We start from the raw sequence: 22,659 nt of genomic DNA, 5'->3' as shown, positions 1-22,659 counted from the left end.
GAGCATGAAACATCATTTTAGATTCTCTGCCCACCCTAATGTCCTGCATATGGTTTGTTTCTCTGTAGATTATGCCAACCGTTCGTGAGGACTCTGGTTTCTTCTCCTGTCATGCCATCAACTCCTTCGGTGAGGATCGAGGCATCATACAGCTGACAGTGCAAGGTAAGATTCAGTTCAGCGCATGGCTTTTTCAGTGGGTCTGTTTGGAAGAAAATTCCCTCCAGGAGTAGTAAAGTTTTCTGTCATTTATTACTTAATTTATTCATGTATTAATTTAATTTCTGCACAGTGTAACTCCTGCTCTTTGCAGAGCTATCCTTAATCTCCTACTGGGGAAATCACAGACAGAGTAAAACTGATGCATCTGTCTGGTCTGCCTGCCATCCAATTCTCTTTCAGGATACTGCTTTAACTCTGTTGTGTTCACACTTTTCCTCAGAACCACCCGACCCTCCAGAGGTGGAGATCCGGGAGGTTAAAGATCGGACCATAGCTCTCCGTTGGACCATGGGCTTTGATGGCAACAGCCCCATCACAGGATATGATATTGAGTGCAAGAACAAATCAGGTAGACACAAGTTGAAGAGATAACCTGTTATGTCTATATTACAATTACTGAGTTACACAGCAAACAAGAAATCCAGAAATAAGTAATGTGAAATGTTACTATCCATTCCTAACAGTCTTTTCTCCCCCTCTGTTAGCGTCATGGCTATCAGCCCAGGTAACCAAAGATGTGTCACCGCAGCTCAACCAGGCCACGATTATTGACCTCCACCCTTCCTCCACTTACAACATCCGCATGGTCGCCAAGAACATCATCGGCAACAGCAACCCTAGCAACGAGCTCACCATCACTACTGATGAAGCAGGTAACTGATCTTCTCCTGAGTCCTGTGGAAACACTGTCATGACATTTTAAATGCATTTTTCACAGTTTTGCCTAATTTGAGGTATAAAGTCTATGGTAAAATGAACTGCTCAAAAATAACATTGTTACTGAAAAGGATCTGAACACTGCAAACAATAAGGAGGTACATGTAATTAGTCAAACTATGGTGCAGCTGAAATTATTTTTCCTAAAACATAAAAAAAACTCTTTTAATACTTTACCTCTGCTCTGTAGAGAATTTAAACTGTGTCCGAATGCTGATTTGGAAATAAACTCCTCAGCTTTAGTGGCAATTTCCTCCTCCTGGCCCCTCAAACCTGTTGAGTCATCTTGCACATAATTATTTTATGGTTGTTTGAAATGGAGGCCATCATCTTTAATATCTGGGGAAACAGATCAGTTCACTGTTGCTTTTAGTCAGCTCTATCAGTGTTCACTTATCTTCTATTGCCTATAATGATCCCCCCACAGACATACCAGCACATTAAAATGCCCCATTTTACTAGATTCATTGCTAAAATGAAGTCATAAACTTCTAATTAAATAAAACATGTATCATTTCTCACATTATTTTAAAGGTTAACGTTGATGGTTAAACACGTTTTTTTTTTGTTTTTTTTGAGGTGGAAACTGCATGGTACTGTATAAGAGTGTGACGGAAAATATATTCTTAACTCAACACCACCATCTAGTGAATACGATAAAAAGTGACTTGCTCTCTCAGTGGTGGATCATCTCTTCAATTTACAGTAAACACAAGCATGCAGTCATATTGAATGATGTGCTTTATTTGCAGCTCCTGATGGGCCACCACAGGATGTCACTCTGGAGCCAACCTCCCCACAGAGCATCAAAGTTTCCTGGAAGGTAAAGTTTAAACTTAATGTATATTGCTGTACTGATAAGCTGCGGCACTGAAATTGATATTATGAATTAACAGGTGGGAGAAACACAAAGAAACGTCTTTTATGTAAATAGTTTTAATAGTTTACTGAGACTTGGGACTGCTAATCCTATATTGTGGATTAGTAGCTACAAATATTGCTGTATATATTTATATGTTTATCTATATATTTTTTATTTGGACCCCAAAAAGGCTATCAACCCCTGTGTTTGTAGTTGATGATAATTATTTGGTCATGATAGTTTATGAACATATGAAATGGACAGAAGAGAAGTAATGATATGTCGTAATATATAGTCAAGCTGCATTACCTTGCATACACATCCAATATATTAATGTTCTGTTTGCTTTAGATTTAGTATTTCAAGTTTGAATAGTTTGTCTAAGTGTTACCACAGCTTATGAGTCGGTCTTCTAAGCGGTTTCTCTCCTCATCTTGCAGCCTCCCTACAAGTACCTGCAGAATGGTGTGATCCGTGGCTACCAGGTGGGCTACAGAGAGTACAGCCCTGGTGGGAGCCACCAGTTCACCATCATCAGCCTGGACACCACAGGAGACACCACAGAGAGCATCGTGCTGGACAACCTGAAGAAGTTCACTCAGTACAGCGTGGTGGTGCAGGCTGCTAATAGGGCAGGCACCGGGCCATCCTCACAGCAAGTCGTCACCAAAACACTGGAGGATGGTAAGGAGGGGGTGCGGGTGGCTCTGATGTGTTATATATGTTACTGTAAACATCGATGGGTCCAAGTCCATATATCCCTGCTGAGGGTCTTGTAATTAGTTTATTGGGTTGTTGCTTTAAGTTAATATAACCATATACTTTTTATTTATTTTGTAGACTACTTGCTGTTATTTTGAACCACATCTCTTCTGCCTAGGTCGTTTAAGATGCAATGGCTTTTAAAAAAACCTCTAACATATTCTTGTGGAACGGCTCCCCTCTAGTGGACATTTGTAACCTTGCATCCGACAAACAGAGGCTTGATCTTCAGTACTAGTCTACCAAAGTCTCTGATTAAGGAGGACTTTTAGGCTGATTTTACAAAATATAAAGAGTCCCATTTTGTTTTTGAAGCCCTCATTTTTTTGTAATTAAAAACCTCTGCCCATTATTCAAAACAAAATAATAAATTGGATGGGTTGGTTTAAAAAACAAAAATCTTCAACTACATTGACCTGCTTCACCAAAATACCATATGCTTCAGACACACGTAATGATGTTTTTGCATTTGACATTAATATATCTGGTTTTGCAAGATCGTTTACGCCAAATAATCATCAGGAACTTTGAGAATACAGTTGTCATCATTTACAAACTATTAGCTTAAACATTTAACCATTTGAGAATTAAGCACCACTTTTCACTAATGTCTCCTCTAGTTATAATAAGTACTCAGTGAATTGCCTACATGAGGGTACCTCCACAGACAGCCACTGGTATTGCCACTCCATAAGCCTCCATTAAACCTTCAGTTTTTCTCATCTCGTATCTCTGGTAGTGCCGTCTCGGGCCCCTGAAAATGTCCTGGCCTTAGCAAAGTCCCCAGAAGTCATCTCGCTCTCCTGGATGCCTCTGCCCAGAGAGGCTCTCAATGGAAACCTGCAGGGATACAGAGTCATCTACTGGGCCAACCTGCCTGACGGAGGTATTAACATCAACACACCCAGATAATGCTATGATTTATTGATCGATGCAGTTTACCTGCCATTAAGTCCATACATTTTACATAAACTGATTTGTCATCAATGCTTGTTTTAATTGCTGTTGTGAGTTGGAGAGGTAGTGTAACTTGGATAATTCAAGCTGTATTGTGTGTGTATTTTTGCAAAATCTTTAGATATAAATAGTTATTTCCTGATAAATGACCAACTGCAGTTGATCTCAGTATGAGACAGTTGTACCACATGCACTACTGTATATCTGACTCTTATCATTTTCCAAAGTTTAAGTGTAATTTTACCGAACTTATTTGCACTTACTATATATAGTAATATACATTTTTGATCTACATTTCAATTTACATATTTGATGAAAAATATAACAATTTGTGCCGCATTACAGTGAATGAATATGAATGAATATATAGTGGAAATACAAAGTCTGCATTGCACAGAGGGAATATCTGTGGTTCCTGGGGTTTTCCCTTTAATTTATACCCGGCTGTATAGCAGCAACCCTGCAGTCTTGCTGGTCCCCATCAATAATTCAAAATGCAATAACTCAGTGAGGCCCATTGCCTCAGCTCTGAGTGACAGGACATGAGGGAGTAGAGGAGAGGAGAGAGGAATCAGAGCAATAACAAAAGTAAAATCCCTTAATACCTTTTTATTTTTTAGTAAAATACTTCATAATGCAGATTAGTGCTTCCCATACATTAGCTATAATGTACATGCATTCATACATTTATTATCTCGCAAGACTGTAGTAAAAGGTTAGCTTTCATCACAGGTAACCAATATTTGGGTAACTTTTGAATGCTGAATTAACTGTTGTTGGTGTTAGTATTCATAATAATTGCACTGAGAGGCACCATTCCACTGTAGTGCGTACCCATTTTTATACCTAGGCTTATATATGTGTCTCCTCTCCTGTGTCAGAACTGGGAGAAATCAGGAATGTGACGACCAATCAGCCGTCTCTGGAGCTGGACGGTTTGGAGAAGTACACCAACTACAGCATCCAGGTCTTAGCCTTTACCAACGCTGGAGATGGTGTCCGCAGTGAACAGATCTACGTCCGCACTAAGGAGGATGGTATGATTCATTACCAGATATAACAGAAACAACATACGTATGTTTACCCTACTGTCAATCTTTGCTTTACCATTATCATTTTCCATGCTTGTTCAAGTTCATGTTCTGAAAATGTGCCAGTACAGTTAAGTTGCTTCTAAAAAAAAAACATGTAGCAGAAAGACAATAGACTAAAGTCAAGGTTATAAGATGCTGTGTATTGGAGGAATACTTATTTCTCCCTTATAACATGAAATGTGATAATCATTTATACATATAGCATTACATACTAAAACTACATATGCATGTATATTCAGTATGTTTATCTTGGCCCCTTCTTCCCCAGTTCCTGGTCCCCCAGCGGGGGTTAAGGCTGCAGCCTCCAGCAGCTCTGTGGTGTTTGTCTCCTGGCTGCCTCCGCTCAAACTCAACGGCATCATCAGGAAATACATCGTCTTCTGCTCTAACCTGCATCCGATGGTAATAGCATTTGTATACCAAAAGATTTTCAGAGATCTTTTTTTCCATCCAGTTTGTCAAAGCCAGTCGAAGGATTGTGGTCTTGAGTAGCTTAAACATTAAAACGTGGCATGCTGCTACATGCCATCTGTATGTTTTGAAAAGCCAACATGATAGTTTTTTGTTCACAAATGGCATTTCTCTGGACTTCACTGGTGCTGCCCAATGATACATTAATCTCTCCTCTCTCTCCGTTTTACAGGTGATGAGCGAGTTTGAGGCGTCTCCAGATGCCTATTTCTACAGGATCCCCAATCTGGCTCGAAACAGACAGTACAGTATCTGGGTGGTGGCTGTGACGGCTGCTGGTCATGGCAACAACAGTGAGAAGATCACAGTGGAGCCTCTGGCCAAAGGTACACCAGCCCATCCAAGATGGCCTGACAATAACCTTTGATAGAGTTTAGAGTCATACAGTTATTGTCATCCAAAGCATAATTAATAATAAGTTGAGTGCATTTTTGTAGTTGAATTGTATAAAATCCCTGTATGAATGTTTATTGTCATTAGAATATTGGTTAATCAAGGTCTAAATACATAATTCAAAAGTGAACAAGGTTTGGTGTCAAAGGTCGCCAAAGTCTGTGTTTGTGTGTGTTTTAGCTCCCGCCAGGATTTTGACCTTCAATGGGACAGTGACCACTCCCTGGATGAAGGACATTGTTTTACCATGCAAGGCTGTTGGAGACCCTCCTCCTACCATCAAGTGGCTCAAGGGGAAGTAAGTCACACACACACACAGTCATGAAGTGCTGCTCAGTACAGATAGAATTTCAAGCAATTGTAATGGCTTTTCATCGTGGCCTTTAATAAAGTAAATAACATTGTTTTTTGTCTCCAGCACAAACGGAACTCCTACACCTGTCCTTGTGGATGGTCGGCGTAGTGTCTACGGCAACGGCAGCTTTATCATCCGCACAGTGAAAGCAGAGGATTCTGGGAACTACAGCTGTGTGGCAAGCAACAACTGGGGGTCAGATGAGATCACACTTAACCTGCAGGTCCAAGGCAAGTAGTTATAGAGCACACATTAAAGAGCCATATTGTTGCACTGGGTAACAGGTGTCTTTCTCAAGGTGAACACAGCCAGTTTGAGAAGAGTGGGATTGGAACTTGAACAGCTGTTATACAGTATGATATTTCTTAGCCCACCAAATTTCCAAGCACAAATGTTCATTCCTCCTACCTTTGATATTGCTCCCAAAAGCTCAGGTAAAAACAAAAGAAAGTCAACAAAACATCCTGAACAAATGGTCATTGTCCAGGAGTGTGTCCCAACAGGGGACACCATATTGCTTGTTGCAGATTAGGGACGGAAAGACATGAGGCAGTTTTTTAAATCTTTTTATGAAAAGTTTTACAGTATACCAGAGGTGCAGTAGTGAATGATCATTACAGAAACATGAGATGGACGTGTATATATCAACAGCAGCTAGCACCAATACACTGTACCTAGGATAAACATGGACTAGATAGATATAAAGTGAAAAGAAGGGTGACAAAAAAGTGGAAGAAATAATAATACACAAATTTAAAAAAAAATAAAAGAAAATAATCCCTCACCAGTCACTGCCTGTGTATTAGACATAGTATACTGTAAGCTCACGGCCATACATGCGCTAGGAATGAGTGAAGAGTGTGCAGTGCAGTAAAGCTGCACCTAGTGGTAAAGCCTTTATAGGGTCTGGAATGTATTTAGAAAAGTGACCCCACACTTTCTGGAATTTCCCATTTGATTGTTGAAGTGAGTATCTAATTTTCTCCAGTCTTAAACAGGACATGATGTCTTCAAGCCATTGTGCTTGAGTGGGAGGGGAGGCATCCTTCCACTTGAGCAGGATAGCCTGCCAAACAAGAAGGGAGGCAAAAGATAAAGTGCATCGTTTTGATGTAGTTAACTCTTCCTCCTCTTCCATGACCCCAAAGAGAGCAATCAAGGGGTTTGGTTCTAATTTGATGTTTAACACCCGAGAAAGTGTATGTAAGATGTATCTCCAATATTTATTAAGGCTCGTGCAGGACCAGTACATGTGAATAAAAGAACCTTCAGCGAATTGGCATTTGACACAGCATGGGCTAAACAGAGTACATGGAATATAATTTTGCTTTTGAAATATGAGTCCTGTATACAACTTTGAACTGAATTAGACATGAGGCAGTTTAATACAAATACTAACCATGCAGTGAACTTTGATTCTTTATGTGTCCTCAGTCCCTCCTGACCAGCCACGCCTCACAGTTACCAAGACTACCACCACATCAATCACATTGTCATGGATACCTGGAGACAACGGAGGGAGCTCCATCAGAGGTGAGAGCGTCGCAGTGGCGCACACACACACACACACGTCAAATGAATCTGAATCAGCACAGTGGACAGTTTCATCACAACTTAATGTGTACACAAATGTGCTTCAGCTAAATACATTATCCTTAATATAAAAAGAATCACCCTTCAGCTCCTTATGATAACCAGTGTCACCTCCCCATTTACTCTGGTCTAACATTCCTGTTTCTCATTATCTGGTGGTTGAGCCTGAACACTCAAGTCCTAAAAGGTAGATTAAAAAGCAGCCGGGAAGATTAGGTCTGTTTAAGTGAAAGATTAAAGTGCTCCATCTTGAAGAAAGAACAATCATAGTGAGACTTTTTGCAGTGATTCATCATTGCTTCTAATCATCTGCTCCTGTCTTTAGCATTTCCGTCACTATAAAAGCTGTTCATGATGCCTTCTCTGCGATATTTGTTTTGCTTCCCTGCTCACAGCGTCATCCATCACCAAAATACACACACCTAAGCTTCCGATTGTCTATTTTTAGCCAGGCTTGCAGCGTGCTCTAGGGAAGGCATTGTTGGTCGGTCGGCCTAACATTTTTGTCCCTATAACTATAACTGAATAAATGAATGATTGGATGGATTGCCCTGAAATTCAGTACAGACATTCATGGTGCCCTGAGAATCAATCTTAATGATCTCTGACTTTTTATTTTGTGCTACCAAAAGGTCAACTTATTTACTTTTTAACGACTGTATTCCTGTTAGCAGCTGTAAACAATTATGAAAGATTTCCATGTGTTAGTTCAGCTACATTTATGATAGGTAGACTTGATATTGTGTAAGCATTTGCCAAATGTAACAGTTGGTGAGTGTACTGATATGATATATCCATGGTTGTTTGCTTTTCAGACACTTTCATTTTATCCAGACACTTTTATGCTACACTGCATATTATTCAGCAACAAGTCAGGTAAAATAAAATAAATAAATTGGAAAAATAAATTTCTACTCATTATTACCACTCAAAATGACAAGTCAGAAACTGGTAAATACTTTAACTTTCATTAGAAACAGTAGCAGCATTAGTGTTTTTGATGAAAGCTGAGTCACGCTGAACCTGACAAGCTCTATCTGAGATCTAAAATGGCAAGTGTGTAGAAGATGAGCATGTTTAATTTCAACAATAAACTTTTTGCTGGTGACACTCGCAGGATCTAAGAATTGCAAAGTTGTCTCTCCGTTTTTCTACATTCTAATGAATTAGCCTCACAGGGTTACATTGTACATGCTATAGATTTTTAGTCTAGTTATTCTCTCTTAAGTCCTCAAACAAACCGTTGTCTTACATCCACTAATAATTCATTATAATTTATGTGTTAATAAAAGTAAAATTTTCTGTGTAACTACAAATCTTTTGTCTCCCCTTTTTCCCTTCTCACCAATTGCCTCCCCAGGTTACATCCTGCAGTACTCAGAGGACAACAGTGAGCAGTGGGGCAGTTTTCCCATCAGCCCCAGTGAGCGTTCATATCGTCTAGAGAACCTGAAGTGCGGCACCTGGTATAAATTTACCCTGACGGCCCAGAATGCAGTGGGGCCAGGGCGCATCAGTGAGATAATTGAAGCTAAGACCCATGGGAAAGGTAGGGAACAGAATTTTGAGTTTTCTGTCTCAATGCGGCACTGTGATAACAACTAATCATGTTGTTGAAGATCATTCATTCATGGGAGCCGGTCCCCAAATGGGAGTCATGTTCCCAAACATATATATATTTTTTTTTTTTTATTAATATTAAAAAAAAAAAAAAAAAAAAAGTAATGAATTATTTTTTTTTTTCATTTTTTTTTTTTCCTATATTGTAATGTTTCTAATAACTTAGTGGGAAAAAAAAAAAAAAAAGAAAAAAAAGAATTTTTTTTTTTTATTATTTTTTTTTTTTTTGTTTGAAAAATCATATCTCAAAACTCCTATAAAACCCACTAATAGTAAAAGTTACTGGGGGTAAAAATGCTTATGTTCCTCTGTTACTCATATTCCTTAGAGGATGTTGACTAGTATCAATGTATTATTTGACTTTCTTCATGTCCTCAAAAGTTTTAATGTTGGTCTACTGTGAGACATGTTGCCAAACTATGATCTTAAACTGTGAAATATTGATCATCTTTTCCAAGTTGCAGCTTTACCCTCTCTCTATCTTCTCCTCAGAACCACAGTTTGCCAAAGACCATGAACTCTTCACCAGCATTAACTCCACCAGGGCCAGGCTCAACCTGGTTGGCTGGAACAACGGAGGCTGTCCAATCACCTCCTTCATACTAGAGTACCGAGCAGTGGACTCGGCCACCTGGACCACTGCCCAGCGCACATCGCTGACCAAGAGCTACATCCTGTACGACTTGCAGGAGGCGACCTGGTACGAACTGCAGATGAAGGTCACCAACAGCGCTGGCTCAGCAGAAAAGAGGATCACCTTCGCTACTCTCAATGCTGACGGAAGTGAGTTGGGAATAAACAGATTGTCACAGTGTTGCACAGATAGTAAGGATTATTGGATCAGGACGGAATAGAAGTATAAGTAGCAACTCAGGGGTAATTTAAGAACACTTAAAAAAGTAATAAAACATCTCTCCAAACTGAAAATATGGCCAAACGTGTCAGTCTAGTTAGCTCCCTCATAACATTAATAATATGAAACAGGAAACAAGTATAAAAACAAATGAAGAGGGTTTTGAGGGCAGTCTTGTTCTTTGATATCAGATCTCATCCAGTTTAAGACATTATGAGACAGTGTTACAGTAGCTCTCTCTGAAACAGGACACCATTATGTTTCACATCAGCACACTATCAAAAGAAGAAGGAAAAATTAGACAGAGCTTAAGCTTTTATTATTATTTTTTTTAACATTACAACATCAGTTAAAACAGTGTTGCACCCTTTATTGCCACTGTTCAGGGCAGCACTATTTTAGCATGAAGTGCCACTCTGCAGTTCTGCCTACACGACGTGCTTTAAGAGTATTTGTGATTAAGACAGTTTTGTCAGCCTTTGAGCAAATTGACAGTTATTCTGACGGCTCAGCTGACTAAGGATGGCGGTCTTCAGATTCTCCACGGGCCATGGTGTAGCTTTATTTGCCTTGGGCTACAGATTGTGTCAGTCATACACAAAGGATGTTATAAGCTGTAAGGAAGGATAGGAGGTGGTGAGAGCTCTGTGGTACACTCCAGACTATTCATTATTTTCCTTTGAAGGGAATTGCGTGTTAGCTGCCTGTTATGTGTGAGCGGATGTGCTTTTGCATGTACTGTGTGTGTGTGTGTGTGTGTGTGTGTGTGTGTGTGTGTGTGTGTGTGTGTGTGTGTGTGTGTGTGTGTGTGTGTGTGTGTGTGGCCATGTTTCTGTGGATGCTATTGTCAGTTTGACAGTGGGTCTATAGCTCAGCTTAGATGCTGAGCAGCAGCACAGGAGACTAAAAGCATATATTCAGTCATTAGGAAAATTAGGAAACGTTAACAAGGCAGTGATCCAATTCAAGCAAAGGTGGGTTTAAGTCCACCGACCGATTGGGGTTTGCATGTGAATGTGTTTATATTTCTATATGCGTATATGTGTTGGCCCTCCGATGAACCAGTGTGTTAAAAAAAAACGAATGGATAGATGTCTAATAACACCAATATTATCAATAATAATCATATACACAAAGCTCAAGTTAGAGGCTAATAAAGAAATATGTTTTTAATGTATTTAGAACAGCCAGAATAGCTTTTTAAAATCTGTGGATGACCTAGAAGAAATGCAGTTTATGGGATTTCTATCTTTTTTTTCAGAGTTCAGGGATTTTAACAAAGTCTGCACATTAAAAGCACTCATGTGGAAATCAATATTTCAAAATTGAATTACTAAAATTTGTCAATCCTATAATCTAAAGATTGTTGCATATTTTATTCAGCCCTTTACTTACAGGAATCATTGTTTTTCACCACAAACAGAAGGCCGAGTCAGGTCACTCCAGATGAACATTCAGCTGAGGCTCTTGGTGTCTGTCTAATTCCTCATAAATGTCTGAATGTCTTTATTTCCAAGGTACCATCCCTCCCTTGCTGAAAACAGGCGATCCCATCTCAGACAACATGTCAGGCAGTGGGGGTCTGAAGATGGTGGTGACCATCACCTCTGTTCTCGTGGTAGCCGTACTGGTCTTTATCATGCTCATGGTGCTAAAGAGGAGACGGAGGGAGCAGAGGCTCAAGAGACTCAGAGGTGGGTTGAAGATCAAATTATGGTTTATTTTGTATGAAGTGCATCTCATAAGTAAAAATGCACTTTATCTGAATGACAAAAAGACATCTACACATTATTTAGTCCCTATGCACATGAGCATACTGTATACAGTACACACATGATGAAACACCTACACACACCCAATCTACGAGACTGACATGTAATTAAAATCGTTTTATGCTCTACTACTACTACTAATAATAATAATAATAATGCCTAACGCCTTTCTAGATACACAAGGACATCTTACATGTTTAAGAGGGCATAAAAGAAGAAAATACAATAGAATACATTTAGCTTCATAGAAATACATTTAAGCTAAACTTTACTTATATCATTAAAAAACTTCAGTAGTTGTCTCTTCAGGACAAATGCCTCCATGTTCATTTTTCCAACTCTCTAACATGCTTTCGTTGCCTTTTTATAAGTGGAATTGTCAGTGGTTGTACAGTATTTCCACCACTGTAGCTTATCAAGTAGGACAGTACTATTATGGTATTAACTACCTCTTTGCTGACTTCACAGATGCCAAAAGCCTGGCAGAAATGCTGATGAGGTATGTATGCTTAATTTTAATTTATGCCCACTGTTTTTCTTTAAGCAGCCGCCATAAATCACAATGTAGCCCAGAGTTACAGTAGCTATCAGTAAAAATCTAATATATTACCCTCAGGATATGCTGTCCCTCTTGCCTTCTTACAGCTACTTATCAACTTAAATGGAATTGAATTAGCATTTCTGCGATACAATGCAAAAGCACGCAGCTGAAAAGTAATGACATTTTCTCATTAATCTCCTCAGTAAGAACACACGGACTCCCGACACAGTGAACAAGCAGCAGCAGACCTTAAGAATGCACATCGACATTCCCAGAGCCCAGCTCCTCATCGAGGAGAGGGACACCATGGAGACAATCGGTAAGACACTTAAAGGGAGACCTCGATATTCTCAGTCACCATATTCATTATGCTTGTGACTGACAGAAACTTTTTTTTTTTTGTCTTTATCTTTTGTTTTCCTTCTTTGCTTTCTTTTATTCCCTCCTGCCTCTCCCCTCTTGTATTTTTTTGTCTCTTAGATGACAGGTCCACTGTGCTGTTGACAGACAATGACTTTGGGGAGACAAATAAGCAGAAATCCTCCACAGTGACCCACACAGTCCACTACCAGTCTCTGTCCCAGGCCACTGGACCGCTGGTGGACGTGTCCGATGCCAGGCCTGGAACCAGTGAGTCCCACCACCGTCAGTGCTCATCATTTATTTCCTTTACTACTAATATTAATACTAGTCCTTTGTTACTAACAATAACATAATGCTGAAAAAGTGTATTGTGGTTTTTATTTGGTACAGCCATGAATCTTGCACTGCTAATTTTCCTCCTCAATCTTCATAGTTGTACTCTCGAAGATGGGTGTCACTTTAGAAGCAATTTGCCTTAGAACCATAAAATACAAACACTGGTAATAGCATTCCATTGCCTATACATCTGAATTACACACAAGTCAAATAGCTTTTCTACCTTGTCTTAGCTTAACCGTAAACTGCCCCTTATACAGCATGTGAGCCACTTTCCAGCAGTGAGATTACAAAGACACGGCAGCCCTGCTGCAGAGCGGCCTCTGGGCTTCTGGTGTTCAGCTCCACTGAAGCAGAACAGATGAAGAGAAGCGATCTCCCTGCCTCTTCTTGACACGTCCTCACCTGATTGCCCTGATCCAAGTGGCCAGTTGGACCTGAGTGCACACGTGCACATACTGACATGGACACAACGCACTGAGATTAGTGGTGCACTGGAATCTAAACCAAATTGGCCAATACAGATTCAGATACTGTTACTAAGATTTACTTTTATGGTAGTTTTAGTACAGACAGACATGCAGCACATATCCTGTGCTAATTGAATGGTATAAATGTTAAATTATGTTGCTAAATTTGCAATAAGTTGCACACCTAGAAATAGAAGCACAACATATCAGTTATGCTACGATTCACTCCATTAACATGCCATGCTTTTTGTTATCTGCCATTACCTACAGTAACACACACACACACACATGGACATAAAATGCACAGAACAATATCACACAAACATGCATTTACACACCAGTATACTGTATAGTCGTATGATTGGTTCGTTTAACCTGGCCAGTGGGGCATGAACCCAGTTTGCTGACTCATCCCCATTTTCTTCTCCTCCCTGCTGTTGGCCAAACACCTCCATCATTTCATCCCTCCAACCCACTGATAGGATTACTGTCTGACCTACTACAATTACGAGCACCATTCTTTTCTGCACAGATCCAATCCAGGCCTTTTCTAAAGGCTCTCACTCTGATTTGGTTCAGCGGTGCACAGAGAAGCAGCCTGTCTGGGTCAGGCTGAATATGATACTATTTATATGTCTATTTGGAGACAGTTAGATCTTAAGATGGATGATAATGTCATTGCAGGGAGCTGTGGGATGATAATGTTCAGTGTTCACTGAAGGGGTGAACTGTAGATTTGTACCACAACACTGCGGAAAAGACATATATTCCCCTTCTTGTTCTTAGGTTCCAGCTATAAATCATGTAGTTTTTGGTTACTGATGAGCCACATCTAAACAGCAGTTTGAGTGTTCACAGGGCCACTGTATGAATGATCCAAAAACACAGTCAACTGTTAACTTTGTCTTGCAACTGAAGGTGGGGGAATTCCTATATTGGATTGTGTCTATCAAGAATTAGGCCTCCAGATTCTGAAGGCAAATGTGTCCCTATTGGCTTCAAGTGCTCATATTAAGCTTTTTGGCTTTTCCCCTTTCCTTTATTGTGTTATATATATTTTTGTGCACGTCATAGGTTTACAAAGTGAAAAAGCCCAAAGTCTACCCCAAAGGGACTTACCATCTTCCAGAGAAAACACTGTTCACAAACTGCTCCAAACAGCTCTATTGTAGTCCAGCCTTTACTTCCGTGATGAACGTGTGTCACTTTGTAACACATATTATAATGCTCGCCTTGCTGCTAGCATGGCACTCCCTCATACTCTGCAACTGACTAGCTAGCAGTACTTACTGCAGTACAACAAATCTATGGTGTTTTCTGAAAATTAAACCACTTCAACCTATTCTGGTACAACCTCTAAATACAATTATGAACCTGAAAATGAGCATAATATGATCACTTTAAATGTGCTTTTTTGATGCCATGAAGTAATTTTTCTATAAATTTATGACAGAAATATTTTATTTCCATTCTATTATTGAGTCATTTAGAAATAAAAATACTCTCTTGGAGACAAACATAATTCTCATAATTAGATTTTTAAAGACAAATTTGAAAGAATGCAGTTTATACTATCCAATTCCAGGTGCACACTGACTCTTTCAGTAAACACTGATGTATGCCTATGAATGGAATAATTAATTAAAAAAAATGTAAGCACTATCTTCAACAGGGGGTTACTGCAGGGGAGCCACCAAATTATTGTAAATTTTTTGAAAGTTAAAAAAAACCCTAAAATGTCTTAACATGAATCCAACATATTACCAAATGTAAATCATCCTATTTGTGATAAAAACATTGATGATAGGCTAACTGGCCAATATTAATAGATTAGTATGCTATGCACTAAAAAGGTATGTATACACTTTATTCTAGGCCCATTTTATACAATATATGTAGTAGGGGGTCCCTGATCTGTCTCTCTCAGTTAAGGGGTCGTTGGCTTAAAAAACGTTGAAGACCCCTGATCTACGGATCGATGCTCTCAGACTTGAATTTCGAGTTCAGCTTCTAGACCAAGAGTAATTCTAAATAGTAAAATTGCAAGTAAAACTGAAAAATAGAGTAGCTATTATTAGCTCTGTTCACCAAAAATTTCTCCCGTTCTCTCCTCACCAGATCCCACTGCCAGACGCACTGCCAAAGCTGGTCCTGCTGCGGCACGGAGCCGCTACGCCAGCCAGTGGACCCTGAACCGGCCGCACCCAACCAGCTCCTCTCACACCCTGACCACTGACTGGAGACTCCCTACGCCACGCGCCACTGGATCTGTGGACAAGGAGAGCGACAGCTACAGTGTCAGCCCCTCTCAGGATACAGGTAGAGTAGAGCAAGGTGGAGTGTGACCATCACAGATATCCAGGAACAACATGGACTCTTAGGCCTTTTTTTGAAATTAGGGTTAGAAAGTTGGGGGTGTGTGACAAAAATCATGTTGCTTTTGTGACATTATCAAGCATGATGGCAATCTGCATGGCTTTCACGTTGGCTTCTATGTAATCCAAAACACAAGTGTGAATCCAACTTAAACCTACGCCATTTCCCTTTTTCTTTTCCATACTTTATTTCTGTCACTGTACTATATCAAACCATATAAAAACACCACATAAATTAAGTTAAATTTCACCTTCTGACGCTTATTTCTCAGATCGTGCACGAAGCAGCATGGTATCAACAGAGAGTGCGTCCTCCACCTATGAAGAGCTGGCCAGAGCCTACGAGCATGCCAAGATGGAAGAGCAGCTCCGGCACGCCAAGTTCACCATCACCGAATGCTTCATCTCTGACACCTCATCCGAACAGATGACAGCAGGGACCAACGACTACACTGACAGCCTGACCTCCAGCACGCCATCTGAGTCAGGCATCTGCCGCTTTACCGCTTCGCCGCCCAAACCTCAGGATGTCAGTCGGGTCATGACTATGGCCGTGCCCAAGGCACACAGACCTGGTAAGGAAGTGGAATTACAACACAACTCATTCAACCTTGTATTTTTCCTACAATCGTTGAGCAGCCCCTTTGTCCCCTTTGCATTCCAGCCGTACATTATGAAAATCTAAATCTAGCTTTCATGTTTATTTTATACAGCAATCCAGTGTAGGATCACTATAGAGTAATACTAGTTGTAGCTTAGCGAATATGGCAAGGTCTGTTTGCCTCTGACACACCTCTCTCCCCTGTGTTGTTAGATCAGGAGGTGGAGATAAAAATGAATACATTAGACCTCAAGTGCATTCTTTAGAAATGTTTTTGCCAACAACCGCCGTTACATACAGTATAGTCACATTAAACCATTACACAATACACATACATACTGGAAGTGTTCCAGCTTTTTGCTAGGTCTTCTTTAGGTGTAGCCACCTGTTTTTCTCCAATCTTAAGAGGCTTAACACAGTAAGCAAGCCCATCACACCTCATGAGATTCAGTTTTTTCCAATAGCACACCAGGTATGCCTTTTATTGTAAGAATTCAGAAATCTTTTACGCTAGTAAATTATGTTATTTTTTAAACTACATGAAGACTCAAAAGTCTTTCATTACATCTGCAGTTTGAGGAACCCTGCTGTGCTGTCCTGCGCTCTCCTTTCAGGTTGTAGTCCTACCTTACATGACCCTCTGCTCCTCCATGTAGACCTGCAGATCAATTACAAGTTCTGGCAGAGCATGCCCACGAGCTGCAGACCACACACAGTAGCACAGACATTCAAACAGACGGACACATCTCATTCATCATCCCATCTGCTGTCATGTTAGAAAGAAGTGTGTGTGTGTGTGTGTGTGTGTGTGCGTGCGCGTGCGTGCGTGCGTGCGTGCGTGCGTGCGTGCGTGCGTGTGTGTGTGTCCACACAAGGGTACACTTCTTACAGTCCTCAGTTTAATCAGACAAGGGTTGAGGCCATCAGATCAGCTTCTTAAGTTTCAGGCCTCATTATGTTTTGAACGTTTGTGCAAAGGACAGCAGACTCATATCACCAGTTCACCAGGGAATGAGGGCAACTAAAGGCTATCTGTCAACCTTATCTGAAGCTATTGTCGCTTAGTACAAAACAGCACACCGCCACAGTGTGGAGTTCATTGTAATGCCACACTCTTAGGCTTGTGTGGCATCACTAAGTGCTAGAGTCTGGTGTCAGTTACTTTGGGGGTTACATTATAGGCACAGGAATCAAGCTGTGTTGCCTCTACAGTTTCCGGGTCGGTTGTCGACTATTTGTAATGAGCTGTGTTTTGACATTGCACAAAAAAGCAATGTATGCACTCATATAGAAAGTTTGGCTTAATCAGGAAAATGGAAGCACATTTATTTTGCCGTGACTGAGTCAGACCTAAATGTGTATTACATTTTTTTATTAGAGTATTAGCGTTTTCAGCTTTTTAGCTGTGTCAAATGTTATGTATTTCAGCTGACTCTGCAGTCCGTGAACTGTAAAATAATAGGAATGTTTTTTTCTGAGAGGCCTGCAGCAACTCTAACAATGAATACCCATACAGCAAGGTGCAGTTGGATTTACACATATTATTTTAATCACAGGATTGCTGGCTTTAAAGATAATAAGCCTTTGTAAATAGCTGCTCTGACCAGTGTTTATCCTCATTGTAAGAATTTGTTTATGCATATGAAAAGTTTGAGTGTTTATTTCTTTTAACCAATCCTACCATGGTACTAAATGGCCAAAAGTATGTGGAAACACAAATAATACGCCCAGATGTGATTGTTGAACACCTCAGTTTAAAACCACGGGGATTGATATGATATGATATGATATAAGGAAAGCCCTTTCACTTTACATATAGTCATTTGACCCAGCATTTATATACGTTTTTTGAGTGCAGCTTTAAGATAACCCTTAACTGGTACAAAGGGGCCAAGCCCAAACCATGACAAACAGTCCCAGACCAAAAGTATGTGGACAACGGGAGTTCCATCTACTTTTTTACAAGTATGGCTATCAGTTAATTATTTTTCACCTTCATATAGTAAAAGTAAATGTTCTCTTGTAAATTCTAAGTAGAGTGTATTACGAAAACTAATCAGTTGAAACCCAGACCCAGTACGGGGCAGTTTGACTGACAGCTGGTGAATGACCCAGCTTCAACTCTAGTCTCTATTACATCCGACTAACCTCAACTGGCCTCACCTTCTATCTGAAAGGTCAAAGGCAGCTTCTCTCATTCATCTGTCTCATTTCATGTGAGCACCCTCACCTGATAAATGTGTTATTAGAGTAACAGTTTGTTTATGGGTTGACCATTGGGTCTGTGTCCCATTACAGCTTGTTCTACCGCACTTTGCTCATAAACATTTACAGCAGTGCTGGTAATAAGGGCTACAGACAGTAGTCATCATATGATGGGTCTGTAAATATGTTGCGTGTCACCCTTCACAACAGTACAGACTGATCTGAAGATGCAACACTTACACAGATTAATGGCTTGGCAGGAAGTTGCTGTATTCTGGTTACACATAGTGTCCCATTACTGTACAATCTGCAATTTACTGGCTGATTAAAATTCAAACAACATTACTAACGAGCTCCTGCAGAAACACTTAAATCTATATTTAATTCAATTAACACTCCTAGCCATTCATCATCTTTGCTGGCACTAATAGGGCTTATTATAAAACACAGTAAATTATTCATTCTCCCCGTGAACCCAGGAATCCATTCTCCAAGGTCACATCTGCAGAGAGAGACCTCGTCTGTGCTGGCATTAACGCTGAGTATCTGGCAGGGAGCATGTGTGTGCGTCCATACACTATATACTTAACATTTGTGCACGTGTGGGCTGTGTACATGTGAGTGTGTCGCCACGTGTGGGGGAGAGAAAGCGTGTTGAAAAGAGATTTAAGCGATGAATCGTACGCCTGTAAATGTCTGTTGATCTATGGTCTTCTGAAAGATGAATGTGAAGATGAACTTTTCAGCAACCATGAAAACATACAGATAGATCCTCAGCTTGTCTCCAGCCCACTAGATCTGGAAACCCAACACCCTTTTGTGAGGGACTAATTTGCTCTGTTAAATATGTAATCCAATCAGTAAAAGGGATACAATAACAGTAGAGGAACCATAAACTTACTGAACGAAATGAAAGTGTCTCTCCCTCTCTTTCTCTACCTCTTATCTAACACTTCAGACAATTACTTAAAGATTGAAGAGACAGCTTTTAATCGTGCTTTATCACTCAGTTAAGGTATTAAATCTGACCTGGTTTATCTTGCTACTGGCGTTTACAAGTGATTCTGTTTCCTAATAAGACTCCAGTTCTTCCCTCCTACAGTGCAACTGAACTTGCAGCAGAGAGGGGGTGTGATAGCAAAAATGTATGTAGTATATATATACATAGACATATTCCATCATTTACCTTCTTCACAGTAAGAAAAGATAGCTCAATAACTTAATCATTGCATCACTCCCTGACAATGATAGCAAAGATAACATTGTCATTTTCAGCTCCCTATTACATTATATTCTGCACATTTGTCGTGATAGCAAATCAAATAGATTCACACTTGGTGGAAAATTGGTATTACATTAAAATAATAGTTTAGTGAATTATAATCGCAGAAGCCCCAAGGTGAGCAAATGTAACAGCGTGAATGCGAGTTAAATGTGAATTTTCAACTCCCTATGCAGTTAATTTAAACCAAGAGGAAAGAATCATACAAATGGAGTCTGTGGAGAAACTCAGATCTGTTAGGAGCACATACTGCACACAGTGGGAATCCCAGAGAGTCCGTGGGGGCGAGCAGAGACTCTCTGGTGAATATCTTCATGGAACCAAGCTGAGCCCATTTGTAAAGAGCAATAGTGGGGCGCAGATGAGGCCTCTGTAGTCTGTCGTACTGTTCTTAAATTTCTTAAAGTCAGACTAAGCTAATGTCAAAGCATTTTTTTTTTTTTATATCAAGTCTTCATTATTTTTTTACAATTATGAAAATGGGACACTTGTTAAGTGTTAATATCTTCATCAAAGGGGAAGGAGAAAAACGACATGCATATAATATTCTTTTGTAATATTATTATTTACATGCAGTTGATGAAGAATTAAAGCTGCACTAATCAATATTTTTATACAGTAAAAACAATGGATCAAGTGACTACCTGTAATGTGACATTTGTCGCTTGTAGTGACAAACCAAGATATTTGTCATCTGACTCTGCAGTTCCCCTTAGCACAACAAAGCTTTTTAGCGCTTTCAGCTCATTGTTTTGGTTTTACAACCCACAACTTAACAAACACAGTATTAGTTATTTCCCCCAGGAGTTTGTGAAGACAAAAACAGAACTAAAGAGAGTGATAAAAGTGTACATAAGCAAGTGTTTGCCAACATGTTCACTATGAAAACCCTTAAGTTGGTAATATGTCAACATGATCACAGTGGGCTACAGGCTTCATTTGTCTGTAGTGACCAATCACAGCCATTCATTCATATCAACGTAATAGGGTGACATAATTGTTGTCTTTATAGCTTGTTCCTCTGCCTCCAAGTGTCCAAATAAATCAATCAAAGCTGCTTTAGAGAATTTTCATTCCTGTCCAACAACACATAAGAATATCACTGTGCACGATGACAAACTGTACTTGAACTAAACCTTAATTGTGTATTTCCTGTACCCTCCCAGCAGGAGAGCTGGTCCACTTGCCGCCATACCTCCGTATGGACTTCCTGTTGAACCGTGGCGTGCCACTGGCAGCCCGAGGTGGAGGGGTCAGCAGCAGCAGTGGCAGCAGCAGCAGTGGAGGAGGAGGAGGAGGAGGAGGTGGTGGTGGTGGAGGAGCAGGAGCAAGCGGAGTTGGTGCTGGTGCTGGTGCTGCAGGGGAGACAAGAGGAGTGGGAGGAGGTGGAGGAGGAGCCATGGGCCAGACCTGCCTTGAACCCCAGAGGAGCCGTACCTTGAAGAGGCCACCTCCCATGGAGCCCACCCCCATGGAAGTGCCGTCACCCAGGGAGGTGCAGCAGTGGCAGCCAGGAACTGCCTCCACCCTCCCCCACAGGGATGCCCGGGAGAGGGGAGAGGCCCGGGGTGAGGTCCGGGCAGAGGTCCCCTCCTCGGGAGACCTAGCCCAAGCACAGGCTGCCAAGCTCAGCACTTCCCAGGAGTCACTGCTGGATTCCAGAGGACACCTGAAACAGAGCAACAACCCCTATGCCAAGTCCTACACTCTGGTATAACACTGGGACACACACCGGACTGCTTCAGACAACAGGACTACTGCAGACACACTGGAGGAGGAAGGACAAGCGACAGACGACAGGCACAGGATGGACAGTTTACCACAACAGAAATTGTTGTATATAGAGCCGTTTCTGACATGCGTCTGAAGTGGATGCTTTTCTTTGAGTCTGTCTTTTTTTCTCTCACTCTTTTCTTTCTTTCCTCTCTCGCTCTTCTCTGTTGCTTTCACACTTTTCATTCTCTCACACCACGCTCCTCTTCTGATGAATTTTCTCTCACAGTTTTTATTTTCTACTTGAGTATTCTTTTATTCTAAAGTGACAACATATGAGGATTGCCAAAATGATTTATTTAAAATTTGAGAAAGAGAAAAAATACTATTGAATTTATATCAAGGACAATTATAGTCATTATTATTATTACTATTATTATTATATAAAAACAGAAAATATCTAAAAAAAAAACAACAACAACAACAAAAAACAAGAAGGGAAAGGGAGGAGGAGGAGGAAGACTCTGGGGCACTCTACAGGAGAACATTGCTTTCTTAATTTATTTTAATTTTATTGTCGCAGTGTGATGAAATCTGTGATTGGGTAACTGAGGGGGTTTTTAGCACTACGAAGAGCCAATAGAGGAGAAGAAGAGTGATGCTGGACACGACCGCCAATGCTGACCAATCGTAATGTTTTTCAACCTTTCTGACGACTGCATGGCGACTGATCAAATGACAATTAATAGGAATGGCTGGAAATCCAAAAAAAAAAAAAAAAAGAATTTTTGTCACACTATGAAATTATACAATGTGAATATATATAAAGAGATCACTTTTATTTGTGGATATTACGGGGAAAATGATTTGGTTAATAAAGTCCTTAGTCATGTTTGCACACATCTGACTTTGATTCATATTGGTCGAGCCCAACATCCGTCCTTGTTCCTGTTTCTCTCTTCCTCCTCCTGTCCTGCTCTCCTTTGTCCTACGCTCTATATCACCCATTCTTCTCGTACTCTCCATCGAGAACTGTCATTTAAAGAAAAGCACAGTAGTTTCTGTTGGTTATTGTGGTTAGTCAATCAACAATCAATCAACA

At 40.3% G+C, this 22,659-nt stretch overlaps 1 protein-coding gene across 4 annotated transcripts in view; it reads left to right on the top strand.

Moving 5' to 3' along the window:
- dscamb (Down syndrome cell adhesion molecule b) overlaps nt 1-22,457 on the top strand; it is a 118,678-nt gene extending 96,221 nt beyond the window's left edge. The window contains exons 13-33 of one of the 4 annotated variants that reach the window (XM_039784440.1): nt 69-165; nt 443-571; nt 708-875; nt 1,692-1,762; nt 2,242-2,485; nt 3,303-3,449; nt 4,402-4,557; nt 4,883-5,016; nt 5,258-5,411; nt 5,659-5,776; nt 5,897-6,063; nt 7,268-7,366; nt 8,787-8,975; nt 9,539-9,829; nt 11,417-11,593; nt 12,140-12,170; nt 12,416-12,531; nt 12,693-12,857; nt 15,500-15,700; nt 16,029-16,331; nt 21,014-22,457. In XM_039784440.1, the coding sequence (XP_039640374.1) occupies nt 69-165; nt 443-571; nt 708-875; nt 1,692-1,762; nt 2,242-2,485; nt 3,303-3,449; nt 4,402-4,557; nt 4,883-5,016; nt 5,258-5,411; nt 5,659-5,776; nt 5,897-6,063; nt 7,268-7,366; nt 8,787-8,975; nt 9,539-9,829; nt 11,417-11,593; nt 12,140-12,170; nt 12,416-12,531; nt 12,693-12,857; nt 15,500-15,700; nt 16,029-16,331; nt 21,014-21,561 (3,705 nt within the window). In that variant the 3' untranslated portion in view covers nt 21,562-22,457. Of the gene's footprint in view, nt 1-68; nt 166-442; nt 572-707; nt 876-1,691; nt 1,763-2,241; nt 2,486-3,302; nt 3,450-4,401; nt 4,558-4,882; nt 5,017-5,257; nt 5,412-5,658; nt 5,777-5,896; nt 6,064-7,267; nt 7,367-8,786; nt 8,976-9,538; nt 9,830-11,416; nt 11,594-12,139; nt 12,171-12,415; nt 12,532-12,692; nt 12,858-15,499; nt 15,701-16,028; nt 16,332-21,010 lie in introns of all 4 variants that reach the window. The other 3 variants (XM_039784454.1, XM_039784432.1, XM_039784449.1) reach the window with 3 other exon arrangements.
- The last annotated feature ends 202 nt before the right edge of the window (nt 22,458-22,659 follow it).

Source organism: Perca fluviatilis, chromosome 2, assembly GCF_010015445.1.
Source record: "Perca fluviatilis chromosome 2, GENO_Pfluv_1.0, whole genome shotgun sequence".
Classification (NCBI taxonomy): Eukaryota; Metazoa; Chordata; class Actinopteri; order Perciformes; family Percidae; genus Perca; species Perca fluviatilis.
This window is presented reverse-complemented; position numbering and strand designations above follow the sequence as displayed.